The sequence below is a fragment of the Aotus nancymaae genome, unplaced genomic scaffold (genome assembly GCF_030222135.1).
Source record: "Aotus nancymaae isolate 86718 unplaced genomic scaffold, 86718_ANA_hifiasm-v0.15.2.pri h1tg000008l, whole genome shotgun sequence".
Taxonomy (NCBI): domain Eukaryota; kingdom Metazoa; phylum Chordata; class Mammalia; order Primates; family Aotidae; genus Aotus; species Aotus nancymaae.
Genome location: NW_026988419.1, coordinates 11,725,743 through 11,749,986, shown reverse-complemented (window position 1 = coordinate 11,749,986; position 24,244 = coordinate 11,725,743). Strand labels below are relative to the sequence as shown.

Sequence of the window (24,244 nt, the reverse complement as noted above, 5' to 3'; positions counted from 1 at the left end):
TGCTACAGTCAAAATCATCAGAAATAGGGCTTTTGAGTGACTTGTTAGGCTCCCTGCCTCTCACTCCTTCCCTAAGACTTCGCACCAATCTAACCTCAAGGCAATCTGTGCATCTTTGGTCATGCAAATGTCTCCCTGCTCAGAAGATCAGATAGGGACAACATAAGAAAATCATTCTTCATCCATTTATTTATTTATTTATTCAACAAACATGTACTGAGTACCTGTAATGGGTCAGACATGGTGCTAGGCACTTAGAATGCCATGGTCAGCAATTCTGAAGTGGGGTCTATGCACAAGGGAGAACTAGCTCCTATCACTGGCATCTGGTGAGAATCCCTGTACCCAGCTCTGTTTTCTTCCTTTTCTCTCATGCATCCTCTACCACTGACTTCCAGCTCCATGATCACTTGTCTGAGGCTGAGGCTGGCCACGTGGAACTTGTTGCACAGATACCGCCACTCGTCACTCACTGTGCTCCACCATGTTTGACAGCAGCTTTCCTTATTCATGAATGACTTACCACCAAGACTCATTCACTCGGAATGTTTGAGGTCAGGTGAATAAATTTCCTTCTTACAGATACTTCTGTTCTGGTCCTGTGTACTGATTTTAACTCTTAATTGTGTAGTTTGCAGATAGATTCTTCCATGCTGTATTCCAATAAAAGGCATTAATTAATCCATCTCCTTCTCTACTTAAGACTTCCTAAATTTACATCCATGAGCCAGTGATCTTGTGTTTTACTCTGGTTTTATATGCCAGCACTAATGGTGATCACTTCAAACCTAGGATGTTTCCCAAACATCCAAGTGTGCATGAAAATACATTTCCAGACTGGGCTAAATTAAAGGCATAAAACAATACACTTGTTTCCGTCACAGATGTGAAATGTATGATATCTATTCCTAGGAAAATTGCCGCGAAGGAATGGCTCAGCAGCTGACAATGGTACATCCACAATTTAATGATTTGAGTTTTAATTTTCAGTTTTTACTTTTGATTTTTCAGATGAAATCAAATAACTACACGGACAAGGGGGAACCCCCCACATACAATCAGGTTCAAGTTCTGTTGAATGTCAAAGGTTCAAAGTTCTTACAGCTACTTGTCCCAGCAAATGAGAGCAGGAACGCTGATTGAAAGAAATCAGGTTGCATTTCCCCAGAGATTGATTAGACATTTTAAGAGTCTGGAGAAAAAAATAAGATCTACCAGGACTTTCAACATGAGAAGTAATAGCAGAGCAATAGATTTCAAAGACACGCAGAAATAAGAAAAGGACACAAAGAAGTATGTCAAAAAAAAGATATGAACCATTCATGGAAAATCCTGAGATCAATCGACAGAAAGGAAAACTGATCATGTAAAATCAGTTTCTCTGTGTAATCTGAATCCCGGCAGCATTTATCTCATGTATTGGGAGTGAATGATTTTTTTAAATGCCTGTTTGCAACTTGGGTTTGACATGAGGATAGATTGATATAATTAAGTGGGTATTGCAAGCAGCATTTGGAGAGGCAAATATAACAAACAGGTTCTGCCACGTGGTTGCATAAAAGTCAGAGCCTTCTTCTGCTATTTCTGGCTGTATGTGATGTTGGCCCAATTGCTTAACAACTTTGGCCTCAGTCCATTCATGTATAAATTGGAGCTAATAATGCCCACCTTATGGGACCTCACAAGAATTAAACAAGACAACTAAAGTGAGTGTGCTGTAAAGATTACCTTCCTTTCCTCTTACATTAATTTTGGAATAATTGTCAGAAGAAGAGCAATGTATTTGATCAGAAGGATAAGTGTGTGAGCTAAAAAAAAAAAAAAAACTAAAGCATTTTACAACTTTGGAAAAATGTTACCTACTGCACTTCAAGTTTTTGATATTGTTAAACTATGAACTCACATGAGTTTGGTCAGTTGACCAGTGGAACTTTCCTGTGATGTGGGATGTTCCACAGGAGTGATGCCCAGTATGCCAGCTTCTGGCCCTATGTGGCAATCGCACACCTGAAATGTGGCTAGCGCAACTTAAGAACTAATTTTGTTATTTCATGTACTTTTGCTTTAAATTTAAATAGGGATACATGGCTAGTGGCTTCTGAATTGGACAGCACCCTTTTAGATCTTCCTGACTGCAAAGTTCTCTCACACCAGTCTCAAGGAAGCAGAAGAGCATGAGTTTAAACACCTCAGGTGCTGAGATTGTACTAGGTTCAAATCCTAGCTCTGCCACTGAGTGATTCATGTAAGTTCACTGAGCCTCAGTTTTCTCACCCATGCAAGAGAAATGCTAATGACATCACTTGCTGCATGTGAGATGTGGAAAGTAATAAATAAGTTAATACAAGTAAGAGCTTCAAAGGGTTTATGATTATTCCTTCTAAAATAACAGTCCTCACACTTCATTGAAACTATGCATTCACTCCTCTGCCTTCTCCACTAGGCTATAAGTACCACTATAATGGAAGTCCCAATCACCATGTCTGGCACATTTGGACTCTCATTATTTACTTTCAAGAAGAAGGGAGAGAGAGAAGGGATCAGGAGAGGGAGGGAAGGAAAAGGAAGAAAGGAAGAATGAATGAAGTAGACAATAATATTTTTCATGATGAATAAAGTAGGCTGCTAAAATAAAATAAATAAAATATGAGAGTTTTAAACAAAAATTTCAGTGGAGATAGACGACTTAGAGACGAAGATGGAGTCTGGTACTCCAGGGAAAACATATCTCTAAGAGACAGTAAAGGGATTGGGTAACTCTCAGAGAACCAAAGAGAGATGAAAGAAGCTAAACTGAAGAGGTTTTCTAGATGCTACACTGATAAAAACATAAACTTCAATCCTCAAGTGTGTTCAACCAAGCTTCTTCAAGCGAATACAGCTGTGGGTTGTGTAACCTTTTTTGTCTACAGTATATTCTCATAGAAAGGCTCCATCGGCGTGAAGTGCATGTACATTGAGCTCCCCATTGCCAAGTTTTCATTTATACTACATTCACCAGTTCCCCCAAAAAAGCAGTATTGGGCAAGTTTTCATAACTGTTTATTCATTATAAATAGTAAATATTTACTGGGCTTTTTACATGAAAGACATTTTTACAACACATTGTTGTTGGTTGAGGCTGCAACACAAGGATAGTACTTCTCTTATTCCATCACCCCTAAGATGAATGCATGAACTAAACTCGGTACTACGTCTAGTCTCACTAACTCACTACGTCATAGTTCTTAACTCTGAAAGGAATGTATCTGTGCCTACCTCATTCATGGTTCCAAGAATAGAAAGAAATAAATAACACTGCCTTCCACCTTCTTGTTCCCTCAACATTTCAAAAAACAAATTTATTGACATTCTAAAATGTCACCACACAAACATATGTAAACCTCAGTTCCTATAATCTTTTAATATTGGATATCATTGTATAATTTAAAAATACATGAGAGCCAGGTGAACATTTCTGTTCTTGCCCTGCCTTTCATAGAAAACAGAAGAATGTAAACGTAATCAGTTTAAAAGCATAATTATCTGATCTGGTCTCTAATCAAAAGGAGAAAGCCGGGTGTTGGTTGTCTGGTAAATGGCAAACATCACTGCACTCTATCACTATGAATTATGGGCTGTGAAAATAAAAGCACCTGCAAAAATATACTTCTGATTTTGTTTTTATCGCCTTGGCCGTTGCCAAAGCATCCATGAGGTACACAGTATTGCACACTGATAAGCAGATATGTGAATGCATGTCACTTTCTCTCCACCATGCCCTTCCTCCAACCCAGGCGGGCTACCAAATAAATATGTACTGGAAAAATGTCAGACGCCTCTCCCCACACCAGAAAAGGAAACAAGCTTTTCCTCCTGGTGGCCCATATCCTGTTAGCAAGATGTGTCCGGGACATTTACTGACAACTAGATTAAAATGAGGATACAATAACAAATAATTTATTTAGGAGGTCCTTTACAGCTAGCCTAGCTTCCTAAAAATGGTGGCATTTATTTTTATATCAATTTCCAGTGTGTAAGAGTCAAGGATTCCTCTGTTCTTGCTTCATGAAGTGAGCAGTTTTAAAATTGTAGAAGTGTCAACATTGAACATCAACATGTTGTACTTTAGAGTATTCTCCTATTATATTTTAGAACAGTCTGCTTGCCCAAACCAGTCCCGGGAAATCTCAGTACACACACACACACACGCACATGCACACGCACACATGCATGCTCGAACACAAGCAAATGGAATGTCCTAGCTCCTTGATGATCAGCACTAAAGAACTGGGATATTTTGATATGTAAGCATGTGAAACCATTGCCTTAAAAGTTGCATTTGTCTTTTATTGCTCCAGGTCTTCCTCTTCTCCACTGCCTTTGGCCAACATGTTCAAAAGAATTTGAAACCAACTACTGGAGAAAGAAAATCGATCACTCTCCTTTGTCTCTTATTGGGACTCCCCCCAACAAAAGGGTAATTTTTTTGTTTTCTGAGCAGATTCTTCATGTCTAGGCTGCGAAGACCAGAAACAGGGCCAGTTTTACCTCCAAGTGGACAGTTCACTTATGCGATATCTGGCTTGAGATAATGAAAGGCACCTGTAAGGAAACACACGCAGCTTTTTAGATCATGCTGGGACAATTCACAGTCGGGCAAGATCAGCTACAGGCTGACAATGTCATATTTAATACCGTGGTATCAAAGGCTTGAGACTAATATTTTTATTCCTGAGACAAGTTTGACACAACTCTGTGTCCCTGGGATTATCCCCCATATGATCCTGGAGTTGACCTCATTAAGAACATGTGTTTCTAATGTCAGGGATTATTTCATTTTGGCCAACCCTTGTGTTTTACCTAGTGGCAATCAGGTTTCACGTCTCAACAATTAATAACCACAAGATGTTGTTGACATCAGTTAAGAAAATAATTATACAAGGAAGCCCTTGCTGGAACAGTCAGCTGGCTTTGCAAAAAAAAAATTGATACCGGCATGTGAGGCTTAACCATGCCTCTAATTCACCTTTCTTAAGCAAGAGTTGAGTTTCTCTCCCTTCCAGGAGTAACTGCCCCCTAAAAAGTCCAAGGCTTACTTTGTCCATACTGCCCATATTGGTAGCCCGTGACAGGGTCCATACTGTAGCCTGTGGTGCTATAGGTGGGTGGACAGTAGGACTGAGATGTTGGCAGGCTGTCCAAGCTCTTCATATGGTCTAGTCTCTGACTGCAACTGGCCGACACGGTGGTGGTAGGTTCCAGGCCCCCGGTGAGAGGGGACAGCGCGTAATCAGTCTGGGGCTGATGAGGTACCCCACCGTGGTTGGTCAGGAGTCCCATTACCTAAAAAAACAGCCAGATTGGGAAGAAGTTAAAATGCAGAGAGAACCAGATTGCAGCCTACAGCTGAAAGAATAACGTGACAGTCCAATTTTTATTTCTTTGGAAATCTGTTAAAGAGCTGTCCAGGAGACTGTGACCCCAATTCAAAGCAGCAGAGGTATTACATCATGCCTGATGATAACATCTGACTGTAGTTTCAGAAGAAGGAAAGAGGGAGGGAGAAGAAGGGAGAAGATGAGGAAAAAGGAAAGAAGGAAGGAGAGAGAGAGAACGAGAGAGAGATTACACCATGTCCCCAGTGATAAAATCTTGACTGGAATTTCAAAGAAGAGGGAAAAAGGGATGAAAAGAGGGAGAAATTCTATCTGTTCATATAGAAAAATGTCTAGTCATATATTATATCTGGAAGTTTCACATGTGATTTTTAAACAGTCACTTGCACATATTTTTAAAAAGATAAATGAATCCAAATCAAGTTATTTTTCAGTACTTTGAGAGTTCTGTACCTTTTTTTTAATAATGTTACCTCTCAAGAAAACCCCTTTCCTCATCTTGGCCATCCTTTGTTAATTAGAAATATTTACTCCCTCCCTGATGGCCCCTGGTAATTTGCTCAGCCCTCCCACTGTATATTCATTAGTTAAATCACTTGCTTTGGTGAGAGCTTTGAGAGAAGGAACCTACTCATCTTTAGATCTCAGAACCTAAAGCAGTGAGTGCTTGACACATATTAAATGCTGGTTAAATGTACATATTAAATGATCTGTAAATGATTCTCTAAGTAAAAGTCTCCATTACCTATTATTTTATTTCTTCTTTAAACCACCATTTAAATATATATATATATATGAAGTGTTAAAAGGAAAAACAAGTCTGAAATGCAAACATGTTCTTTAAAAGTTCAGTTTTGTAAATACCTGGAGAGTAAGACAACTTGGGAAAAAAAAAAATCCTGTGACAGAACAACTTGCAGATCAGCATGGTGAAGTGTTTCACAAACTCAAGATCCCTGACCCTTACAGCACCTCGTGGCGAAAGTAAGTGGATAATTAATTTTGCAGCTGGAAAACTGCCACACGAGAGAGGAATTGATCTTTCTAAACTGCATACCCTTCTGTGGCAGGGTTCAAAGCAATTGCAAAAGAAATCTAATGCCAGGTGAAACCCCCCCTCTAGACACACCTACTTGCAAAGTATTTAAACACAGGGTCCAACAATTACACATTTCCATAACAATCCTGTTTTATTTTAGAAAGTTTGAAGCCTATGGAGATTAAAGTGTACAAATAAGAGAAAGAGAAGAGGGCAGACATAACAACGAAACCCTGACTATAAGCCCTCGTGCTAACTGCAAAGTAACTCTTTTAATTCAGGCAATCGAACCCTGGATCTAGGAGTTCCAGCAAGGCAGGAATCTGAGAGGCAGGTTAGGCGGTAGGGGGTAAAGGGGGGTCTAGTTTTGCTTCTCAGAAAGCATCCCAACTCAGATTCCAAAAACAGGGATCCCATAATTACCTTTGGGAAAGGTTTGCATAATCCTTATGATTATACAAAATCTTCTTGAACTAAAGCTCTAAATTGATCCATCTTCAGTTAGTCCCAAAAGACAGAGAGAGAAAAAGAGATCCACTTTCTGTGGATTATCAATTATCTGCTCTTCCTCCATTTTAACAGATCGTTTGAACTGATCTCCCTTCCTTCCCCAGAAATCCTGTTTTTCACTTAGTTGTCGCTCTTTAATTTGAGTTATTGTCTGTGCACACACATGGGAAGGTGGACCCGTGTGAGCAAAGCAACACAGCAGTGCTCACATTTTGAAAGACATCCTAGGAATCTACATTTTCTTGAGATAAGTGGTGAAACACCTTCTTAACAATTTCTAAAAATTAGTCATATTCTTTTTTAAAAAATCATCATTTGTGGCAGAGCCTAGTTTTGTTTTGTTGGGGATTTGGAGAAAGTGAAAAGTCACAAAATAAAGCATCAATAGGACTGACAATTTCAGGAAGATGGAAAATCACTAGAATGTGTGTTCTTTTAGGGCTCTACCCAGCATGGTTTATAGCAAGTTAATTTCTTCATTTCACTGTTTTAAAAACTTGAACCTAACTAAGTTGCATTTAAATTAGTTCCTGAATGTGTTTTCCATCTATGTGGATTCTTTTTGCCTTTCTTTGAGCTTATATAGACGATTTTACAGTGTATACTTGGACAATTCATGAACTTCAACTGATACACTAATTTATTAATTATGTAATTTCAGCCCAAATTAGACATCTCTATTAGAAGAAAAGAGTCTTTAAGTTAGAGGTTGTTTGGTGCCAACCACACTCCCTTCAAATCAGGATTATGTTTTTGTATGTGAGCCTGATGGGTGAAGATGACATGAACATAAAAACATTTAAAAATGTGATTTTTTAATGGAAGGGAATAATCACACAAGGCAAATTTTTACCATGAACAAGTTGTGTTAATCAAAATCCAGAAACTTAGAAAAAGTAATTTTGTAACTATATCAGTTCAGAGAGGAAAGATATCCAGTGACACTAAATAAAAGGAAAACAAACTTTAAATTGAGAGTGTCCTTCATGAAGATACTTACTTGAAATCCAGTTAATGGTATGTCACTTTAAGGGAGAAATGGAATGCTCTATGTACAGTTATACTTGATGAGCTCAGAGCACAATTTTATTCAAAACATGCACACTTTCCCATGAGCTATATGTACATTTTTGTGATAAACTTTGAAAAAAATCCCCTGCCATACATTTTTGTTTGCATAACTTCGAAGGCAACAATAACTTTGTTTATGGAGGATGGGGGGGAGGCCTATGAAGATCCTAAAAAGAGAAGAAACAAGTTCTTCCTATAAGCAAAAATCGGCTTATGATGTCGCTCATGAAGCAACTTTTGGCAGTTGCTGCATTAGAAAATACTTTAGGACAGGATTTAACTTTAAGACCTTGAAGTGTATCTATTGAAGGATGGAGAAGATACCCTGTCTGCAGGGTTATATTTTAGGGCAGTAGAAAAATAGTTCCTCAAAGGTTCCAGGGCACGGTAGCCTTAAGACACGCCAAAACGTGACCCAAATAGGAAAGACACCCGCAGGGTCTTGCTGTGTGTCACTATTGTCACACACAGGAAGCTAATGAGGGTGTCTCCTTTAGCCACAGAGCTCAGCACAGCAGCCCGATACTTACAGGGGCTGATATGAAGGAATAGACGAGATAGATCCCCCAAGACAGACATTCACCACAAGTTCTTATTTCTACTGTGATGGTCACATATTTTAATCATAGTCTCAAGAATCTTATAAGGATGGGGAATACAGCAGTAACATTTTCCTACATTTGACCTGAAACTGAGATTAATAAATAACTATAATGTGATTTATTTCAATATTTCACACTGAGAAAACTTGAGAAATATACACCATTTTAGTAACCCACTGTTGTAAAGTTTTTAAAAATATGTGGCCGGGCGCGGTAGCTCACGCCTGTAATCCCAGCACTTTGGGAGTCCGAGGCGGGTGGATCACGAGGTCAAGAGATCGAGACCATCCCGGTCAACATGGTGAAACCCCGTCTCTACTAAAAATATAAAAAAATTAGCTGGGCATGGTGGCGCGTGCCTGTAATCCCAGCTACTCAGGAGGCTGAAGCAGGAGAATTGCCTGAACCCAGGAGGCGGAGGTTGCGGTGAGCCGAGATCGCGCCATTGCACTCCAGCCTGGGTAAAAGAGCGAAACTCCGTCTCAAAAAAAAAAAAAAAAAAAATGTGTTGACAGGGGTAGTGAGGATATCAATACAAAATGCATTACTCTCCCCTCACAAATTTTAAAACCTCAAATCTCTGTGGAAGGGTTCCATTACACTTTCATGTATGTTTCCTTAAAAGCAGTGTTTAATGTGGTTCAAGGGAAGCTATGGAAATTTCTTTTTGTGCACAAAGAAGTGGTAAATGAACTTCTTAGAACTTATCCAATGTGGTTATGGAATGTCTTCCAGTCACATTTTCTTTTTAAGAATAATGTCAGAATTTCTTTTATGCATGTTTTTCCTAGAGATTCCTTTGAATTTGTACTTCAAAGCCTAAAATAAAATCTTCATTTGTTGTAAAGTGGATTTTTTTTGGCCTCCCCTTAAGTCGTTAGTAAGCGATTTCTACTACAAGGCTGGCATTTTTTACCTGATATTTTTTTAAATTTGGGGTACGAGAGAAGCTCAGCTGCCTAGGTTTCACAGACAATTTCAAAGAAAAAGAAACAAATTCAAGGCTACTCAGTTCTGTCTCTGAACACTCATCACACTCATTAAATGCCAGGTAAATTCAGGAGACGCAATGACCAGAAAGAATTTTTCCTTAATACAGATCTCTGTTCTGTCCCATTAGAAAAGGAAGTAAGGAGACCTCTTTCTTTTTACTTTTCTTTATGAGCCATCTAAAAAAAAAATCTACTAAGTAAATTTCTAAATTGCTACCTCCAAAATGTTTCCCACATATTGTTTCTAAATTGTTTTTTGAACAACCTTTAAAAATAAATTCAAAGCTTCAGAATTTATGTCCACACTTCTTCTACCAGCACCTCCATCTTTTACATTATTAGGGAGACATTTTCTGAAGATCTCTTTAAATTCATTCTCAAGTTTCAGAATTCCAAATAGGTTGTTTATATCTTGATTGGAAGATTATATGGTTCAGGAAAAACTAACTCTTTACAATTGCTCCATGCCATATTTCTCTTGAATTAATTTTCCTATTGTAAGATTAAATAAAAAAGATTTAAAAAAAACTATGGGCCAAATTAAGATTTACCTTTAAAATGGTATGTCTGGAAAATATTTGTCTTGGCACAAACATTATGGTTTTCCCATCAGCTGAAAGTGCCCAGAGCTTATCAGAAATCTAAAATGATTTAGTAAATTATGGTGTACATCCAGGCACTTTTCTTCCTTGGTAGGAATCCTTGGTTCAAGTTTTTATTTTCTTTCTTGTTCTTAAGCAGTCAGATGTTCTGATTTAACATTTAACATACACATTTTTTTTAAGTTGTGAATTACAGCTTTGTATGACATAAAGAGGTTTTTTTTTAGCATTCTAGCTTTTCCTCCAAAAGTCTACTGACTATATTTTTTTATTTAAATATAATTTGTTTTCAGAACCAAACAAAAACGTTAAAACATTCATCCAAATGTTTTTTTGCCAATATGGGTGTTACTGGAGTCATCTAATGGTTAAATTTCAGAACTGTATCTGTGAGGTTACAAACCTAAATTTAAAGAGCAGAGACTTTCCTGAAAATGTTGTCCTCAGATTCAAATGCCTTAGGAATTATCCTGCAGTTGATTAGCATCTAAATAATTAGATTTTGGGTCCTGTCTGTTTGAAAGCTGTGAGAGGGAAGTTGCCTGGGGGCAAGAAGTTTCTCTTAAGGTATGTGTGGTGACCTTCTCACCCATCCTGAGAGTTACGGAAAGGCCATGACTGACCTTTACCTAACCAGATAGAAAACCTGTGCATGTAAAATGCCCAGCCAAGTATGTCTTTATCTGTTTTATTTTAATCCTTAGCCTACATTTTAGAAGTAGCTGTGTTTCATGCATGATGAAAAAGTGTGAGGGCCAGACAAGTGTGCTTCGTATGCGGCATGCGTTTGCAAGTTTTCACTGTAAAGAGTATGGTATCGTCTCAGTTAAACTCTAAGGAATTATATATGTTTCATCTCCAGCCCTGTGACCCATCACAGAAATGACTTATTTTTATCAGTTACGTTGAATACCTATTGCTCAATAGAGTTAAGTGTTCAATTTAATAGCAATATTTTTTAGGGACTGATGACTAAAATATAAATCTAGACAGAGAATTAGCACAGAAATGAGTTGCAGGGGGAACCACAGATACTTGTTCTTAACTAGGCAGATGTTCTTCTGATTTAACATTTAATATACACATTTAGTTGCTTTTTAAAAAACCATTGTGAATTATGGTTTTGTATGATATAAAGGGTTTTTCAGCCTTGTAGCCTTCCCTCCAAAATGACTTCTAGTTTACTTCTAGCCAGTGATGAGTAACCATATCATGTCCATCTATTATCGATAAAGCCCATTAAGAAAAAGCTCATTCCACCTAAATGAAAAAGTATGCCAGTTAATACTGCTGGTATTTGACTATGTTAGACCCACCATGGGCATAATAAAATTCTCATATGTTTTAATTCATTTACGCATGCCTGCATTTAATATGCCTTGTGACCACGTCTACAATTAATATGATTTATGGGAAAAGAACATGTGCAATATTGGGGGAGTATAACAAACATTTTTTTCTTCTATGAATGAAAAGTATAACAAAAATGGCTCAAGGAAAATTGTTGGCCCTTAGCATATTAAAAGGGACTGACAGAGCCCTGAGTAAACTTGGGGGAGTTAATGATATCCTCTTATCTGACCCTGACACATTTGCAGCATGTAATTTACAGAAGCTCTGTCCAGGGAATCTTGACAAATGCTCCTGAGGATGTCAGGGCAATGTTCCATTCTAATGTAAAACAGATGTGGGTCAGATACCCTCATTCATCACTTAACACAGAGAGCCTCAAACTCTTTCTGGGAGGAATGACATTACCTGCTGTTAACTCTTCTCATTTCAGGAAATTTCTCACAACCACAGTAGCCCTCTAAAGGGTGTGTGCTCAAACCTATCACCGTTTCAAAATCCAGTCTGAGAACATGACTGTGGAAAATCAAATGTGTATCTTGGTTTCATTTCATGACTACTCCAGGATACGTTTGCTAAATATTAATTGACCCTTTGAGACTCAGGATTCTAAATACAGAAAGAGAAAAGCTCTATGTTTGGGTATCTCACAGTACTTCAGTGATACAGCATTCAAAATGTTCTCTCTAATTGCCTGTAAACCAAACTTCCATGTAAGGAAATGCAGAGCTGATTCACCCTAATAAACATTCATAAATGCAAATCTTGCTGACCCTTAACTGCACAGTTCCACTTGAGACTCACAAATCACTTATAATAAACTAGAAATACTGCCATTTAACGAAAAGAGCTTCAACTCCGCCTCTCCCAAGCAGAGGGATGTTTGTCTATATATACTATATTCCCATCTCCCTAAAAGTTTTCCCTCCACCTACCACTTTAACAACATGTAAGGCAGACATTCTGATCTGCTGAAGAAAGAAAATGGTTGTCCAACTCAACGAGGAGATTTCTTCTTTTTTCCAGACTATGTGTGATGTAAGGAAATATTTCTGTGACTACCCAATGTCAACAGCATAAGATTCCATCTATGAAATGTCTGAAGACTAAAGGAAAGAAACTTCCCTACCCTTCTCCTCATGTGAGGAAGGTGCGTCCTTATGATGAAGAAAAGAACCAACTGAAAAGACCTAGTGATACTGATTTACCTGTGATACTGATGAGCAGACGTCAGAAAAGGTATTTCTGTTGATCATGGGGAAATGGAGAACAGGTTTGTCAAAGTCTAAAAATGAACCTACTCTTTAGAAAACACTTTCTGGACTGTTTCATAGGCTCTGTGGTAAGGCAGAATAAGAATTCATTTAAAATTCAAGAAATTTGGTCAGATGTGGTGGCTCATGCCTGTAATTTCAGCATCTGGGGAGGCTGAGGCCAGAGGATTGCTTGAGCCCAGGAGTTCAAGACCAACCGCAATACAGCAAAACTCTGTCTCTACAAAAAAATTAACTGGGTGTGCTATCATACACCTGTAGTCCCAGCTACTGGGAGGCTAAGGTAAGAGAATCACCTGAGCCCAGAAAGTCAAGGCTGCAATGAGACGTGACTGCACCACTGCACTCCAGCCTGGGTGACAGAGTGACACTCTGTCTCAAAAAATATTAAACATAATCAAGTTAATGGAATTTGTACCATCTCTACAAATATGAAACAACATCTGAGAACACAGTCTTCCAGAAACTAGAAACTACTACACCATTAAGCTAAAATCCCATCTACCTTAATTCTCTCCCATACCTAACTCCAAGGATGCTGAACCAACAATCATGCTGGGTTCTCTTTTCCACCTGACAATTTGTGTTTCTGGTCATAATTTGGGCAGTGGTTATGTCTCCTACTGCACAGGCAACTTGATATAGGCTGGCAACATACAGAACCTACAGTAAATTCACTTATGTAGTTCTTCGATCCGCAGAAACTAAGTCTGCTCCTGCAGATCTTAGCAAAATAAAATCTTTGTAATCTAGTGATTTAAAAAATGCTCCTCAAGTGATAAACTCAAAATTACTGAGATTTGTCCCTTATGTTCCAAAACCTTTTCATGGTACATGATATTTTAGCTACCTTTATCCTTGGCTGGTGAGAGAGAAGCATCACTGCATATCAGATTCCCCTGCCTTTGAGGCAAGTATCATGCTTCTAATTTACCCAGTATTTGTTGTTATAGAAGATGGATCGTATATTTTCAAAAATATGTTCATGTTGATATTATATTTCAATAAGTCAAAACTAGAATACAAAAAGAAAATCAATATGACAACTCACTCCCCTTCCTCCTCCTAGCCCCATGGAATGCAGGATGGTTAACTTTAGTTCTCATTGTAGTGGGTTCTCATGTTATTGTGATCTGAATTTCTCAAACAGATTAATCTTAGTACATTGTATTTCTGGAGACTATCTTACCCAGCCACCTTAGAATTACTGTATTCTGAATGGACATCAATAGGAATCCTTAGATCTTTGAAACGTCTAAGTGAAATACTTGAAAATACTCCAGTCCACCAACATACTGTGTTTCCTTTGATGTCACTCAGTTTCCATGTTTGCTTTCTTTTTCATGGACAAGTGAAAATATATTTTTTGTCAGAGATTCATATGATTTTTTTTTTCTGAAACAGATTCTCACTCTGTCACCCAAGCTGAGTGCAATGGTGCAATCATGGCTCACTGCAGCCTCAACCTCCCAGGCTTAAGCTATCCTCTCACCTCAGTCTCCTGAGTAGTTGGGACTACAGGTGCAGGCCAGCATTCCAAGTTAATCTTTGTACCTTTTGTAGAGACGAGGTCTCACTATGTTACTCAGGTTGGTGTCAAACTTCTAGACACAGTGATCCCGCCTCAGCCTGCTAAAGCACTCAGATTATAGGTGTACTAAATGTAGGTGTGAGCCACCGCACTTGGCCATACCTGATATTTGTAACTCAACGATAATGAAACCCTGTTGTAATAGCATTAGTATTTTTATCAAAGAGCACTTAATGTTCCTCAGCCTAAGTCTACAAGACCATTCTTTTTAGTATCTTCTAAGTTGAACAAGAAGGTACAACAGAAGCTGAGATAGTTTAAACAGTTTATGTGAAAATGCACAGCTAGTAAGTGGCTGATAAATTTGAACTCTAGTGCTTCAGACACTGGGGCTGTCTTCAGATCAATGAGTTATACCCACACTGCAATCAATTCACTAGATAGGAACTATTTGTTTTCCTTTACTTCCTTATCTGCCTCATCCTAAATATTAAATTAGTCTCCCCCTACTCCAAGTTCTTACACAGAGAGCTGACACCGTGTTGAGTAGAAGACACCATCAGACATTAAGAGAAAGAAATATTCACCTGTGGAAAAAAATCAAGGTACTATTTTAGAAACAAATGGATCAAGAGTTGGATCTCCACCTCGGTTTTCCATCATTCAGAACATCCCAGTAAATGTTCCTCAAAACTTGATAGTTTGGTATTTAACAAAAGGGCTCCATAATCAAATTAGAATACACTGAATTAGACAAAGTTAAACATGTTTCCATACCACAAGACTTGTCAGAGCCTTTAGTAGGCTAATGTGCACTGGGACACTGAAAGGTAAAGGGATGTAATTTCCGACTTTTATCAAATATTTCCTTTAGAATACTTTTCTATCAAACCACTGTTCTACCGAGGCTGCTTTGAGGAACAAGCCTTTATTATGAGGTTTGGTCTGGTTTCAGGGTGTTCAAATAGTATCATTCTTCCAGAAGCTTATAATCAAAGGCAGTGGAGGTGTGGATACATTATAATAGAATAGAGTCTGGTATATGTTTTAACAAGGTATAAATATAACAATGTACCATCACTAGAGGCTAAAAAAGAAATTTTGCCTGGAATGGAAGGGTTGACATTGAGCTAGAAGCATAGAGTGATACAAATAGAGGATCATGTCTACAGCGGGTATTTTGAAATCTCAGAACGGATGCAATAGTTCAACTAGACTTTTTTTAATGCAAGCTGCCCAAAATGAGACATTAGCTTTTTCATGAGAATAAAGAAAAGTTACTTATATAAGTAATGCTTGCTTCTTTCATTAGTTCAGTGCTAAAGGTTACCCGAACAGTCATCTCACAGCTAAGAAATATTTCTTTCAATGTAGACACGCTAGCCCATGATTCTGCAAAGTGCACTCTCTCCAAATATCTCCCAATTTGCCATCTATTGCATTGATCAGCAGGAGAAATGCAATCGCTAATCTCAGACTCTCTAGTTTACTGAATTCAAGCTAAATGTCAAGAGCAATTTTTAAATATTATACTATACACTGAAAAATATACACCTCTGATGAAACCCAGACTGTTTTACAGAGACAGATTCTTTGGAAAAATAAAAACACACACATGCACACAAATAGTACACAACTAATGACTGAATCAAGTCTTCTGTGTCTGTAGTACAAAGCACACATTCATCCCCTAATTGAATAAATATGCAAGTATTCAGATTTCTGAAGATATTGCCATTTAGCAAATGCAATAATAAATTAAAAGCTTTACATTGCATTCCAACCACATATAAAGGGTTGATTCAGGCCATTGGCCCCACGTAGCATCTAGCACGGATTTTCTGTGTATTACTGACTACAAAGAAAAACTTTTTATCCTAGTTGCTTAGTTATAGGCGAAGCAATAATGCTCTTTTTTTTCCTACTCAATAGCTAGAGGAATTCAAATGGGACTAAAAAAGAAAACATAAGGTTATTGCATTTGATTTTTCCAATGTACAGGAGAACACAGCTGACAGAATTTCTATTTAAATCCACTCAGCAGACACAAAAATAATTAATTCAGCAGGGAAGGTTTTCTTGTGGCTCCTTTCAGTGACATGATGTAAGATTCAGTCACTGGCTGCTGCATTCTCCCTTTCTTTAAAAAGGAGATTTTGGCCAAGCAATTGTCTCTCTCACAATTCTCCAAATTTAACTAACTCGAGAGGCTATGACTGGAGCTGACATAAACCAGGGCTCTCCTCATACTCTTTAAGTGTAGCAACCACAGACTTAGAAAAAAACCATAAGTACCAGGTCAAGTACAGCCTGCATTGATTCAACAAATGGATTAACAGCAATGTTTTCATCGAGGAGCAGAACATCTCAAAAACCTAGTATGGCAGAATGGAAACCTGCAAATGGCCAGCCGTTATTCTGGTGTAGCTGAAATGGGCTTGTTTATGATCATAAACATCTTGAGCCTTCATAGACATGGAGGCTTCTGAAGCTCTGGCAATCAGCTCATAAACTGCTTTAGAAAAGAAACAGAAAGAGGTTCAAGCCTTTGAGAGGCTGCCACTTTTGCAAAAAAAAAAAATCTCTCTGCCCCTATTTGTTTGACACCCAACAAATTTCTTTAATCAAAATCTCTCCTTTTCCTTCTACAGATGAATTCCTGGAAAGCGTAAAGGGAAGAAAGCCCTTCCACTGGGAAATAGGTTGGTGGCAGGCTACCTGCTTGTCTGATGAAAGCCTGCTTCACAATGATAAAGGTAGGTCGAGGGCATGGAATTTGCAACCAGTGTGTGAAATGGACAAAATGAATGGCCTATCAACAAGACTAGCATTAAGTAGCTTTTGGATGTACACCCAAATGCATCCCAAAAAATTAGCTATGTTGAAATAGAAGCTGGCTGTACCACCAGGGTGAACCTTTTTGCTTTGACCTGTATCAACAGCACAAGGAAGGCAAGGAATTACCAGACCACAGTGGGAAAGATTTTCACAGCAACAAATGAAATGGAGAAGTACCCACTGTAACAACTTTTAATGACTATATCCCTTCCACATAACAAGTCCCCTTACCCCTTGGATGAGCAAACAACTATCATTTTGCCTTGGCAGCTAAAGAATTTGAGATCACTGTTAGCACTGTGGTCCCAAAAATGACAAGCGAAATCAAAAGCAGTCTTGAGTTTTGTGTACACATATTAACACTTAAATGCTTCTTCCTAATAAGTTTCAGGATTAACAAATGTTTGTCAAAAGGAACTGTGCTGAGCAATTGAAATCTAATTTGAAATGGAACCACTATAGTCTAATACATATATGCATGAAACGAAGAAGCTTCCTAATAGGCGTAGCTGACACCAAATATGCAATTTACATACATTACACACTAATAATCTCAATTTTAATATTATGCTTTAAAAGCAACTGGATGGGTGGTAGAGTTGAAGGTTTGCTTTTGTAAAATGTGAATAAGAACAAAAAGTTGATCCTGGCATTTTATGCCATTATCCACAGTCTTGTTATGTAGAGAGCTATCTGCTCTTTCTGTGTCTGTTTCAGAGATAGTATCTCATCACCACAAGGCTGTGATGATTCAGCCGGACTTACTAGATGAATGGTAGATAAACTTGATGAGATCTGCAGACCTCCTCTTTGTTCCTGAGTGGTTCTGAGTGGTAGGCAAACGTTCAGGCGTTTTCAAGCCCGGTACACAAATCTTTATGAGAATTTTTTCTTTCCTCAGTAGATTATCCATGAAATAGGACAGGTGTACTGGTTATTCAATTACATCTTACCCAAGACCTGGACAAAATTTGAAATGAGGCCTCAGAGCATAGTTCTTACCATGGGGATTTATTAATAACAGTTAAAAGTTCTCTAAAACATAACTTTTTTTGTAATTTAAGCCTATTTTCTTATTTTGTCATTGGTTTCACTCGTAAACCAGAAACTAAAATCTGCCCATCTGCTCTAAACATATAATGTGTTCATAATAATCCAGATTTATACCAAATGTATTTTTAAGTATTGCTGAATTGAGAGGTACTCAAAATTTATGGGCTCTGAGGTTACAATAGAACTTCTTCTTTTTAGGGAGGAAAATGCTTAAAATGAATGTAGGAAAGGCTCAGAAAGCTTCTTGGATATCAAATGTCTTCATGGGGAAAAAAATGTCAATGATATAAGAGTAAATGAATCAAAACCATATGGATCAAATTTTCCCTAAAATACACAGTTTGAAAAATTAAGGAGGAAAAGTGCTTGGCAAAAATGTGTTTTAGGTTTTACCAAACCCAAAACATTTGAAGAATCATTTGCAATGGTTGATGAACCCTAAATGCAGCCAAGTTGGCCCATTTTGTATACTACAAAACAAGAGAAAAGCTTCCTAGAAACCGTGTAACCCACTGTTACTGTATTTCACTCAGGAAATCTTTAGAAACTGTTACCGAAGCACAGTGGAGTTTGTAGAAGCGGGGTGGGGGGTGAGGTATGAAATGATACAAGTTTGTTAATTTAATTGGTCTTGTTTTGGGGGTTTGGCTATGTGTGTCTTGTGGGTGGGGGAGCAGTGAGGGTAGTATTTCTTGCAAAGAAAAGTTAATTAGAAGAACATGGGCCAAATGTTAATTAGCCTCACATCTTGAGCATATGGTAGTACTTCCTTGGCACTCTGTATTCCAAGGCAGCATTCTTTTTTCCTCCTGCATGTGTAGGAAGGTGCTGGTAATATGCTCTCTGGGGATGGAGGGGAAATAAATGGTCTGTGTTGCCCCATGTACTATATTGTCCTTACATCAACAGAACAAAAACTTTCAGGAAGATGGTGCTACAGAAGAAAGCCCTTGTCGCAGTGAGTTAAATGCTTTCCTTCCCAGAGGGTATTTTGTCATTCATTATAAGCCCCATCTCCAAAAAGGTTATGCAGTTCAAACAGCTACCCAGAGATGGTAGAAAATTTTGAGGTCATTAGCCCCTCTCCACCCTCTCACCCATCACTGAAAATCTCGCCTCAAGTTCCCTGACACATCCAGCCTTTGATGGAATGTGAAACCAAGCCCACCATTTGTGAAACCATTCAACCATGCAAGCAAGAAAATTCAGTCAAATATCACTGGGGCAGCCCTTGGGAAACTTCTTACGACATTATGCTTCCTCTTGGCGACCCGCCACTAACATGTGTAATTTGTGCTAATAGGAGAACTAGTAAGAACTGGACAAGAGGTAGCGTTGGCTCTTAACCCTGCCACTAACGCACTCCATCATTTAGATGATTGTGTCACCTTGGCCTCAGTTTTCCAATAAGTAAAATTGATAATATTCCCCAGATATTGTTGCTGATTCCCTCAGAACAAGAAAAACTTGCCAGTGATTAAGTAATGCACAGACCCTTTCAGCAACTTGAAAAGGAATAACATCAGAGTTTCTAAACGCTGCTGTTGTTGTTCCGAAATGTAAGCTGTCGCAAATACAGCTCAGTCCATTGCCAAGCTCCGACCATCTGGACAGGTGTGACCTCCCTGAGACACTGTTTCACACCAGCCCCTCATGAAGCTCAGACCTTCTCTGAGGAAAGGACTGAGGGTATCTATGATTCACCATTTGGCAAATGGTTCTGATTCCCAGCCTTTGCTCCGGGGAACAGACATGTTAGAGACACAAAATAAAAACCAACTAATGTACACAGAGAGAGAAAGAAAAGAAAAAAGAAAAATGCTTTGGCTATCCTTATAGTGTCTATTAATTCCCTGACAAGAAACTAGAAATCCCATGCTACAATGGTTCACACACACTCTAGCTCACAATTTCCAAGTGTGGATGGCAAACAATACATCAATTTCAATGACTCTAGGGAAAAAGCCGAATAAAATAAACAAATATTTTTAACATGTCAAATAGTGTCCACCAGAGAGATCTATAGTGAATTGACCATCGTGACTCAAAAAACTATATCTAATTCGGCTTAAAGTGACAGGTGACAAAAGGCCTATGGTGACATGTAAAAACAGAGAAAGGCAAGATGCAAAGTTGTATACGCTATTTTCTACTTTCTCAATTATGTTTCTAAAAGAGGCATAAGACCCTAAAAGAGCTGGAAGGCAATATGCAAAAATATTCATGGTAGTTTCCCTGGGGCATTTTTTTTCCTACTTCACAGACACTTTTTAAGCAATTTTTTCATTGCTCTACAGTGAACATCCAGTGCTTTTATTATGGGAAGAAGATAAAAGATGGATGGAAATTAAGCTTAGCAAAAAGAGCTTAAATTAACCTGAACAGAAAAATTTTTAAAAACCAACAAGTCTCTACTAAATTATTTTATAATATGACTAAAACGCCCTGCATCTGTTTTTTCATAAAACTTGTTTTCTCTTCATTCAACTATGGGCTAAGATGGACAAGGTCCTAAACCAGGAACCAGGAATTGTAGATTCTAGTCCCAATTCCCTCCCTCTCATTCCTTTGGCTGGCAGAAGGTGACAATCGTTTTGTGACTCAGTTGATTTTTCTGCATATTAGTTAACCAGACTGCAGTAGAGGAGGTAGAAGAGTAAGTAGCGAGGAAGATAAGAAATGGTCATTACAATGCTATTAGTTAGCACAACACTGTCTGTGTTATATGATCCAATATATTAATAAGCATTCTATGATAAGCACTGACTTATCGGTCACCAGTCTTTCTCTAGCCTCTTCTAGAGTTAACAGGTAAACCAAGGTGTTAGACATGAGCTCTTTGCTTCCCATTTTTCTTTAAAATATTTTTAAGAAAGCCAGGCAACCAAAAGTAGCGTAGGCACCTCTTGTTTAAATAGAGTCATTACAGAGAGGTGATATAGCCCAATGGTTACAGAAGTCTAAGTGCAAATCCAATTCTCCCACTCCATTGTTTCATAAATATGTTTGCCAAGATATGATTGACTCATGGTCCTTTGTTCTCTAACTTTGCCTGAGGAAATAAGGAGAAATTTCATATTATTTGTCTCTTTTCTAACTCAGCGGGGTTGCTACAAAAACCAAAACAACATAAATTCCTAGTGGTGGTTTGAGGTGGAAATGTTTGGTAGAAATGCAAAATACCCCGCATATTGCGATGTAACAGGAATTAACATAATGTGTAAGATGTAGTAAAGAAATACAGGAAAAAATTGCCTATGGGATTTTCCGTTGCTTAGTACTAGAATGATTCCGCCCTACCAGCAACTCCAGAATCAAAGCCAGGCTTCTTGAAGTCAAGGATTAATAGTTAGGAGATCAAGTTCTAGCAATTCTACTTACATAATACTTATATAATACAAAAGAATACATATCATAACATACAAGATAATACTCTTATACAAGAAACTACAAGTTTCACTTATAGAATACAGGTTCATGTTACTTTCATTACTGTTGAATAAATAAGGTACTCGGAAATGCCAGCGGAATCCTGGATCTCACTTTACAGAAGCAGCTAGAGTGGGAGTTTACTTTTATTAAAACTTTCAACAAAATCATGTTCATAATAAGCTTTTCTATGGCCCCAAAACCACAAACGTTAAAAAAAAAAATCACAGAGATAAGTACTTCTAATGCTACTTCTAAGTTGTGGAAGAAGCTTATATGCTATGAATCTGGGCATTTTAAGGATGACTCTATCAATGTAAGTCCATGATTTTCATGCAGAAATCACACTCACAAATGCCAGTACTTGGAAATAAAATGTATTCGAGTCCTGTAGGAAGCACTTTTATTGTTTTCATGTTGTTATTTTTCAGCTGAGGTTTAAAGCCACCTCATTTTTTTTTTAATCCCAGGATGTGCTATAGGAATCTATGAAACTTAATTACATTTACTGTTACAAAAAAGGATTTATGAACTTTTGCCTTTAGGCGGAAATGTTTATTTCATTGCCTTTGCTATCCATTCTTTTCAACTCCTCCGGCTTTGAACTTTTCAGCTGCTCACAGTTATCACCGTCGTGCAGAGCCCAGGAACTCCACTCCCAAGACACACACCACAAGTTGAAGAAAACGAAGAAGCCAAAGATATATGAGTCGTTATTTTGGCCACCCTTTGTGCCATTAAAATCTCATTTTCTGCCTATTAGAATGCCCTCTTGGTGCTTAGGCAGCGGTGATAGTCAGTGATTAGTGTGTAATTGAGTATAATTGTCTTTTCACTTTTCATTTGTGTCATTCTGAGCTTCTCTCTGTTTTTCTAACCACCGAGAGGAGAAAGGGGGTTGAGAACAGATAAAGCTGTTTCAAACTCTCTGAAGAGATTCTCGATTGCAATTATAGATTAGAACCCCGTGTGACATTTCTCCAAATTTAGTGGGCAGCTATCCTCACCACCTGGGCCAAGTATTCTCTAATAAAATCAAGGGATCTGTATTTAAACAACTGCTAATAATGTCAACCTCAGACAGATGCCACATGTAGGAAATTTAACCAACCCTCTCACATGCAATTATCAAGACAATTTATTAGTATGATCCCCCAAGAAAAGCTCACAGTCCAATGCAAATTAGAAAAACAATTACAACATTCAAATATTTATATAGTCCCAAAGAGCAGTAATTCCCCTAATTTGTGCATTTATAACTCATTTATTCCAGAGTTCATAGTCATCATCTGGGTCTCTCTCCACAGGAATTGTTTGCTTCCTGATTGTTTTGTCAAATCTTTAGTGTTTCCTTACGAGGTGCTTTTGCTTGAAACCTCATCAGCTGACCAAATACAATTTAAAACAAAAAACCTCCCACTGTTGGCAGGATTCTTAACCAAAGCCCAGAACTAGGATGGAGAAGACAAAACATAGCAAATACCTTCACAACTAAATATTAACGTAAAGTCTCCAAGATTATATCAAAAATCACTCGAATTTCAAGTCTAAGCTACAACTTCTGATGCAGCCAGTAGGAAGGATGGAGAGAAAGGAAACTAGAAAACTGAAATCATGTGGCTTGTATAAAGAATACATTATGGTTTAAATTTGGCAATTCATTACACTACTGCCTCAGGGAATTGAGTATTTGGTTCTGGTATACAGTAAATCATCTGTCTAGAAACACGGGACTGACCTGAGGTGAAAGGCCATTGCCAATGGTGGGGTTCATGGGGTTGGAGGGCCCCGACGGAGGCACAAAGCTGTCTGTATAGCTGGAAAATCCATGCCTGGTGCTGGGGAGGCAGTAGGCAGAGCTGCTGTCTGGGTTGGAAGGAATCGGGCTTTGGTGTACTGTACTCGGAGGAAGCGGTTGAGGTCTGTGAACCGTGCTGCTGGGATCCGACACGGCTGAAATGAAAAAGGTTATCAGCTGTCATGTTTTCTTACAGGCCAGCAGAGAAAATTCAGCGCAAAAGTTCATCAGCCACCAAGCCAGCAGGAGCATCTATTGGTCAAATCAAATGTTTACTTCAAACTGCATTTCTTAACATGCAGGTGTAGAATCACTCATAACAGATACAGTCATAGTATCTCTGCACATATTTGCAAGTAACATATATACTCTCATGACATGCTTACCCAGAATACAATGCAGAAATCATATTAGCAATGCTAACAAGCATATTTTGGTAGTGAATGTTATTCATCAATATGATAATCAACTAATGTGAGGACAGCAAGTCTCAAATTTCTCATCTAATATACTTTTAAGGCACCTAAATAGTTGTGCAATAATATAGTTTCAAATGCCGGGAATGCTCTTTCATAATCCAAAATAACTGGGTCTTGGAATTTGACATTATCCCATTCACCTCTGTGTGCTAACAAATAATGACTTTGTCAAAATTCACCTTCCTTTTATTCCTACAGTTAGTAAGCATCATAGAATTCCAATTAGCTGCAAACTGGAGTAAAATGTAGAGGTAAAATTTTAACAGAAGAAAAGCAAATCCCATGGTTATTTAGGAAG

General features: G+C 38.1%; 1 protein-coding gene across 3 annotated transcripts in view; it reads right to left on the bottom strand.

Annotated features, from left to right (window-relative positions):
- Positions 1-3,025: 3,025 nt before the first annotated feature.
- The window catches only part of PAX3 (paired box 3), a 98,160-nt gene continuing 76,941 nt past the window's right edge, over positions 3,026-24,244 (bottom strand). For 2 of the 3 annotated variants that reach the window (XM_012446372.2, XM_012446373.2), the window contains exons 7-9: positions 23,408-23,622; positions 5,079-5,325; positions 3,026-4,584 (exon numbers count right to left, since the gene is read on the bottom strand). In XM_012446372.2, coding sequence (XP_012301795.1) covers positions 4,550-4,584; positions 5,079-5,325; positions 23,408-23,622 — 497 coding nt within the window. In that variant the 3' untranslated portion in view covers positions 3,026-4,549. The remainder of the gene's footprint in view (positions 4,585-5,078; positions 5,326-23,407; positions 23,623-24,244) is intronic. The other variant, XM_012446376.3, reaches the window with a different exon arrangement.